General features: G+C 40.4%; 1 protein-coding gene across 1 annotated transcript; it reads left to right on the top strand.

The window, feature by feature from the left end:
* The first annotated feature begins 2,594 nt into the window (after positions 1–2,594).
* LOC111978391 (homeobox protein engrailed-1-B-like) lies at positions 2,595–6,808 on the top strand. The gene is made up of 2 exons (XM_024008455.2): positions 2,595–3,390; positions 5,725–6,808. The coding sequence occupies exons 1-2, from the start codon at positions 2,865–2,867 to the stop codon at positions 6,042–6,044; spliced, it is 846 nt and encodes a 281-aa protein (XP_023864223.1). The 5' UTR covers positions 2,595–2,864; the 3' UTR covers positions 6,045–6,808.
* The last annotated feature ends 1,559 nt before the right edge of the window (positions 6,809–8,367 follow it).

Here is an 8,367-nt window from a genome sequence, read left to right as displayed (position 1 = left end):
GCTAAAATCATTCAAGCAGGAGATTGGCATTGGCTAATATTTACAGTAGGCGAAGAAAAAATAGCCTAAATGAAAAAAACGAATCGATTAAAAACAACACAGGCCATGAGGAATAAAAGTGCATATAAGCGCATGCAGGGTATAGGCAATCAATATGCTTTCCAGTGAAATATTCTGGAAAAATATGCATATCTGAGAGAGCCTATTTAGAAATACAGGGAGTGTTTTCCCATAGTATCCTCTGTGTCTTTCAAATCTTATTTTCTGAAAATGCAGTATAGTATTTAGAGCAACGTTTCAAGAACATCTGTTTCCAAAAAGAAGCGAATATTCCAATTGCATGAACAAAGCCCATCATCAGTTCCGAAGGCATCGTCAACCCCCAGACAGCCTGCATGTCCAGGTGACTGCATGTTGTCCGTTATGAGGTGAAGTTTGAAGCTGGCTCATATTAAACGCTGTACGGTCAAATATTGGTCTAGCTAAAAAGATCTTCCATCCGATGGTTCTTGAAATTTGTGACCAGGTTCTAGTATGGCTTAATGTGTGTGTGTGTGTGTGTAAGAGAGAGGGAAAGTCTCAAACTATCATGTTCTTATATTATTTTCTAAACAAATTCACCACCTCGACCTGACACACACAAAAAATGGTAGGCTGCATGACGAGCAAAAATGTGCCTCCAATAGTTTATGATGACTCTAGGCCTATATATTCATTTCAATGCCATTGCGCAATGCACCATTGATGTGTAAAAACGATTTTGGAACCCCCTGTTCTCTGGAATTGTCGAGTAAAATGTGCTGGTAGTCTACATGGTGATTGAACATTTTAATGAAGTATTTGAGACTGCAGAAACGGCTATTTCCGGACCATTTCTCGTGCACGTATCCAAAGGTGTTTACATTACAAAACCTACACCCATCTCTCCACTGTGGAAGAGCAGGCTCCAGAACGCTACATGAGAGGTGATATGAATTACCAAACGTTAAGCCTTCAATAAACTAATTTGTGTAAATGGCGTCTCTGAGGACACTGGTATTATTCAGTTCATTGCGCTTTATCAGTACCCCGAGAAGAACGTTCTTCTCGCATGCCTGTATTTGAGCCTCAGCCCCGCGCATTATTTTGATTAAGCCTCCTGCGCGGGAATGATGACAGCTTTTGACTGCCTTTTCCCCCTTCTGGTTGTTACTAGTTACCACAGGCACAAGGTCAAAATTGGCTATATTGTAATAATTTATGACAACAAATATTTCCTTTTTAGTATAATTTAAGGTTACGGTTAGGCATACGGTTCGCAGTGCGGTTAAGGTGAAGCTTAAGGCTAGTTTTAAAATCTGATTTTAAGAAGATACTGTAATGAAACCGCAGGGAGCAGGTTTCGAACCCTCGACCTTCTAGCCCGAGGTCCGGTTTCCGCGCTTATAAACCCAGGGTCGTTACACTACTCCCTCCTTTCAAAGAGCGCGTCCTCGCGCTAGCTTGCAACTCTACGTCTTACAGGAATGCGCTCACCGGCAAAGCACACGCACTGTCGTGGATGCAAGGTCCGGTCACTTCTGACTCTCGAACCCTCGACCTTCTAGCCCGAGGTCCGGCGCGCTATCGACTGTGCCGCAAAAGCATGCTCGTGCGGCAGAGTCGATTTCCGCGCTTATAAACCCAGGGTCGTTACAATACATTGTAGAAATAGGCGGGGTTTATGATTTTGTGGCTGTGGTAAGTAGTGACGACCTTTTCCTCTAGCCCATGTGATGGACGCCAAGCTGAACAATCGGAATGAAGAGTAATTAAAACCTATGAATTTTCCTTTGCGGTCTCTCTTAAGGCATCTCTTTGCAGGCAAGATTAATGAATGAATTGCGTCTCACAAGAGCCTCACAATGGTTACTAAATGGGACAACGATAGTGTCCTAAATAGAATTTAATTAAGTACCAACAAATAGCTTGTGGATAAAGATTTCAGTTTTGTTGGCCCAAATTAAATTAAACAATGTGGGCTGGACGTGTGATTGCGTTGCAACTGCAAATGGCCTACACTATTCATTATCATTATACATTTGTTTTGAATTAATGTGAAGTACCGGTATAGGCATTAAAATCGCTTCTGATGGAACCTTTTGCTGTGTTTGTGCGCGCGCCTATAACGCCATTCCACCCCGTTCACCAGTAACTATACTCTACCCTTAATGATTAACGCTAATATCAAACGTCCCATTTGGCTGTAGCAACATTGTACAATAATCGAAAACACCATACAGCCTAGCCTGTCTTAGTGACAACATATTTTGACCGAGGTGAAATATCCGTATATGTTATTATTGTGTTCTCCTATAGGTCTAGCATTCGTTTGCTGAGAATAGACAAGGTTGCAGAAGGCGCGTAGCGGGGATAATCTCTTGTTTGGTTTTCTTAAAACCCATTTGATAGCATGCAGCCTACTTACCCAGAGTTGCGAGACATTATTGGATGTCGTCAGCCGTGTCCAAAAGTGTATCGGTCATTGATTGGCCCACTGCACGTTCGAAGGAGTTCACGTGCTTCCGGTTGGTGTGGGAAATGTGATGTGAGGAGTTGGTGAAGATCGAACTGTCATACCTACAGTGGTGAAAAGCTCGGGGCTGCGAGAGGAGAGCGCAATGCCTTGTCAGTCTTGTCATGTTGACGAACATGACACGTTGGAGCGTTACGCGCGAGGGATGTCAACAATTTAGAAATCAAAAAGTGCCCCAAATCAGAGAGGTATTAATGAGCCTTTAGTGGTCACCGTATTGCTTCATTCTTTTATATTTGGATACCAATACACACCAACAAGTGGAATTAGTTAGGAGCCTGGATCGACCCCTTTGCAGTCCCTTCCAGCAATGGAGAAGCAAAGGGCTCTACACAGCCCGGAGTCGAGTGAAGGGGAGAGCGTTTCTCCTTCTCGCAGTCTGCCTTCGCCGCCCATCCTGCCTCTCCAAGCAGCGCAGCAAGCGCACAGAACCACCAACTTTTTTATTGACAATATTCTGCGGCCAGATTTCGGCTGCCGGAAGGAGCATGGTTTAGGGGCTAGGGAACGGGCGCAGACTTCCAGCCGAGAGCGCGCCCAACCTTTGGTCGCCAGGCCGAATCATCCTGGAACGCCATGCCAGGACTCCAACTGCAGCAGCGACAGCACTTCTTCCTCCACCTCGTCCTTGGCCTTGTCTCCCACCCCCCAAAAGAGCACCTCGTCATCGAAGGCTGACGAGAGCTCTGGAGGCACGCCAAAGTTCGGCGAGAACACTTCTTCTGTTATGGTTGTGAACGGCGGTAGTGGCGGCGCAGCGCCCAAAGCCGAGTCCCAGCCGCTGCTGTGGCCTGCCTGGGTGTACTGCACTAGATACTCGGACAGGCCGTCATCTGGTGAGGCAATAGTTTCTTGAACAAGCTTTTGTCAGGGTATTGTAGCCTAATGGGTAATGTTATAAATGCCTCAACATGCTTGTATTTGATATATTTTCTATTAATTCGTCGAAGTTGCACATTTATTCGTTAAATTCAACTGCATTTTATACTTTATTTTCACGCTGTGATAAATGACAATATATGTAGGTAATGGCATAGTGGTCCTGTTACTGCATTAAAAGAGTGACTGGCTGTAGAGCAGGCTAACATATATTATTAGAATTTTTATTTATTTCTATGCTGATATATGGCACCCCTAAAGGTTCTGTACAGAACCGAAATTGTTTCCATATAGAACCATATATGGAACCCAAGGGTTCTACATGGAACCAATTTTGGTTTAGTGAAGAAGAGACCCAGGGGTTCTGATCAAATAACCCTACAAAAAGGTTCTATATACAACCTTTATAGGTGCCAATATAAGCAAGCAGTATATTGTATACCTACTCACTCTTTTTTCATTAGGAAGCAAACTTTTGCTAATTTAAATTATGCCATATCATATGTAAATAATCCATTATTCAGGCCTACTACAAAAATATATGGAACAAAAAAGCTGAAAATAGGCCACTTGGATAATTTTGTGTTAATTCATTTTGAAATAGGACTGTGTGACATCTACTCTGTTCTACCGAGAGACGTCAAATAAATTGAAACAGTGAAAAATCGAATAGGTGGTTTTCAAGAGCAGCATTGGTCCATTTAAGAACATATCAGAATATGTAAACATAATTTCATCGATGACTGTGTGGCCTAACATTTCACTCTCCTTATTTGCAAGTGAGATTTTGGTCCTGGCCACTGGTTGCATCTTGTAGGCTCACCCCAAAATGCCTTGCAGATATGACATGTTTTAAAATGTGTCACTTAACATGAGAACATACTCCATTCATTGGATTGAAAGAGAGATAGAACTCGTACATTTAACAGAATACAAGTTTAGGCCAATATAGGCCTATACAGGCTATACATTTATATGATTCATAACCTACAATAGTCTTATTAGACCATGTAAAATATATATTTAAACATTTCAATGAGACTTTAGAAAAATAAGGTTACATTTAATACAATTTAAGAAAGTTCATCGGGGGAAAAAAACTAGAATAAGAATCTCAGTGATGTCAACATGTTGAATTAATGAACAACTTTGCCTGTCTTGATAGAGAAGGCTGTATATTATCTGAGTATGCAATTAGTGTAATTCCCCAACTAAATGTATTTAATAAATGTTAGGCTACGTTAAATGGTAAGCATGCACAATGTTTATTTTGTTCTAAGTTCCATAGTCCAATGGTTCCAATGGTGTTTTGGCATGCGAATAAATGGGTTTTTCATAATTACCATAAACTTGTCAAAAATATAGACTGTGTTTTATGCCGTAGGTATTGATAAAATCAGTGCAACAATAATGACATGAAATTTAAAGCTATACATTTAATCTAAAACAAAAACTTTTTACTGAAGAGTTTATATTTGTGTTAGAAAATGATATAGGATTAGGCCTAGCATCAAAATACAATTTTAAGAAAGAGATATTAACGGATAAATTACATTTCCTGTTTCTCATCATATTGTTTATTTGTTTGTCTCTGGCACCATGATAACAAAGGACACAATTGAATATTTAAATGTATACTATAGCGTAGACTATCCTTATGCACATAGGCCTATGCCTGAGTCTGCATTTAGTACAAAATATATGAATTCCTTATGTTAACAGCTGAAGATCACAGCTTCAACGATAATTTTTTTTAGTAGGCCTATAACTACTTGTGATCAATGAAAGGCCTATAACCGACACTGTTGGCCAATAGTCCTTAAACGATTGTATATTTTTAAATAGCTGTAGTTGGCTTTAGTAGCCTACAGTTTTTTGGTTTGCATATTTTTGCTAAATAATTATGAAAGTCGACCTACAGCTATTGTTACCTTCACACAAAGGCCTGCCGCTCAGTGCACTGTGGACCTTATTCTTCTCAGTACATAATGTTATCAGAGTTATTATTGAAGGTCTACCATTGGGATGACCATACCGTTAGACTATAGCAAAGTATTCAACTATAATAACGTTTATTGTTTTTATTATTATTAGCCTACCATCATTACATTGGTTATTTTTATTATTATGATTATGTGATCACGGTTATTATTTGTGTACGTTGTTTCTATTATTAATAAGTCTAGCCTCAAATCTGCAATGGAATTGGTTTTTGGTGATGAAAGTGAGACTAGGTGTCTGGCGCTCGCTGAATATTTATATTCCCGTTTTTATTGTCGTCCCTACTGTAGGCCCAAGGACACGGAAATTGAAAAAGACGAAAAATGAAAAGGAAGACAAGCGACCCAGAACGGCGTTCACGGCTGAGCAGCTCCAAAGACTGAAAACGGAGTTCCAGGCCAACCGTTATATCACGGAGCAGAGGAGGCAGTCTCTAGCCCAAGAGCTCAACCTCAATGAGTCACAAATCAAAATCTGGTTCCAAAATAAACGGGCGAAAATAAAAAAGGCCAACGGCTATAAGAACGGCCTGGCTCTCCAGCTCATGGCGCAAGGATTGTACAACCATTCCACCACCACCATTCAGGAAGACAAGGAGGAGAGTGACTGAGACTTCGCTTGCAGGAGTCACCTTTTGGGGGCACAATATTTGTGGAAAGTCAAGGCTATTGTAAAGAGATTTTCCATTTGTTGATAGGGCTAAATGTGTAGCCTATATGTGGACATAAACTATTAAAGTATGCCTACAAACTACAAACATGAATGAAAATGAATAGCCCATAATGAGACGTTGTATATTTAATTTAAGAAGAAGGGGTAAGCTATAGGAATATGACTACTCATCCCGCACTTGCTGGATAATTATATGATTGTTATCTTTGTCGCTTTAGGCCTAATGTGTTGTGATCTCTCTCTTATATCAAACCTCGATGAACATACAGACTGCGATCTGCCACTTCAAGCCAAAGATTTTATCGGAAAAAACAGCCTGAAAAAACTGAATCTCTCTGTTATCGTACTTTCTTCCTGAACTGCGAGTCTCTAACAATCAGTAGACCGCTGTTATCATTAGTTGCCTGCCGCTTGATGTAAGCCCCTCAACCCGTTTGGGCGGAAAGGATATATGACTCAACTCGTGTTGGATTCACCTTATATTGGAATACTACAAAGACACAGCAGCATCAGACTCTCTTGAAATATATGTAATCTCCCTCCATGATTCGAGGGGATGCATATACTAGGCTACATCTAAACAATGTTAACAAATAAACCTTTTTCTATTGGAAAAAAGGCAACACTGCTCCTTTTTTGTATGTTGCACTGCTCGTGCAATAGATTTAAACGATTACATTAATAAATCGTAGTGTCTATGGAGTTGGTTTGCAGCTCATTGGTTCAAGTGAGTGGGGTAACTATCCAAATTCATCCCGTATATTTTACAAAGGGACATTTTATGAGAAGCGTGATGATATCAGGCCTGTTCAGAGCGTTGCTGAGCATGAAATTGGCTTGCCGTGCACCACAGTGCTCACTCATTTGCTCAACTATTTGTGTGCTAGGCTAGAAATATAAAACCGACCATTTGCTCTTGTATCAAATGTTGAGCCAGACAGAACGCACCGCTCAAAGCTTGGCTTGATTCACAGGTCACGCGGTTCTCTTGAAAATCATGCTAGCGCGAGGTCAGTGTGTACGAGGGTCCACAACCACGAGTAAGGAAGATTGATCCATTTTTCACTTTAGGCCTATAGCCTACTGCAGTAGGCTAAATAAAAAATGTAAACATAATTACACTCATAATGATCTGCCTTTTTGTGTATTTGTATTTATTAGGGATCTCCATTAGCTGCTGCCAAGGTGTAACCGATGTGAAATGGCTAGCGAGTTAGCGGGTGCGCGCTAATAGCGTTTCAATCGGTGACGTCACTCGCTCTGAGACCTTGAAGTAGTTGTTCCCCTTGCGTTGGGTAACGATGCTTCGTGGGTGTCAGTTGTTGATGTGTGCAGAGGATCCCTGGTTCGAGCCCAGGTAGGGGCGAGGAGAGGGACGGAAGCTACACTGTTACAAAGGCAACAAAATATTAAAGAATACATCATATAACATTATTACACCGCTACATATCCATAATACAAAATGTTTAATACCACCATAAAATAATATCACAATGTATGCGTATGCATGTGTCTGTACCTTTGTTGTGTGTCTCTTCACAGTCCCCGTACCATATGGTATTTTTACCAGTTTTTTTCAATCTGATTCTACTGCTTGCATCAGTTATCTGATGTGGAATAGAGTTCCATGGCTCTATGTAGTACTGTGCATTCTTGTACCCAAACATTTAGATATTAGCCTAATCATTTGAGAATAAATTATTCATTTGAATTCTGATTTACACACGATGCAGAGCTGCATTTTATCTTAAYGGATGAAATCGAAGAGCAGGTATAGCGAATCTACCCTTTCATGAAGTCGATATAACTCAATAAGAAACGCCCCCCTATATAGGTTAATGATCAGCTCAGATTTTAAGCATGAGAATATGTTCTTTCCTTTGTGGAGATAAATGGTCCTAGGTAAATAAGAATCCCTTTTGTTTTTCATGTGGCTTTTTTATAACAACAAATCTTATACAACTTAGATGAATCATGGATACTATTGACACGCAACCTATTCAAAAGGTCTTTGTCAAGTATGTAGGACGAAGGCCGTCGTAAACATAATAAATCAAGTACAGCCTATAGATAATAACTAAAGTTGGATATGCTTTCCCAGTTATGAGCAAACTGACAAAGACAGGACTCAAGATTTTCTCTCTCGCTCTGTCTCACTCTTGAATGGATGGTCAGGGGGGCAGAACATAATGTGTACAAATAATGTGTAGACTCCAAATTGACCGCAAAAAGACCAAACAGATATAACATTTGAGTAAAAC

The sequence above is a fragment of the Salvelinus sp. IW2-2015 genome, linkage group LG2 (assembly GCF_002910315.2).
Source record: "Salvelinus sp. IW2-2015 linkage group LG2, ASM291031v2, whole genome shotgun sequence".
In the NCBI taxonomy this organism is placed as follows: Eukaryota; Metazoa; Chordata; class Actinopteri; order Salmoniformes; family Salmonidae; genus Salvelinus; species Salvelinus sp. IW2-2015.
The sequence above is the reverse complement of the archived record's forward strand: the minus strand, read 5'-3'. Positions and strand labels throughout refer to the sequence as shown.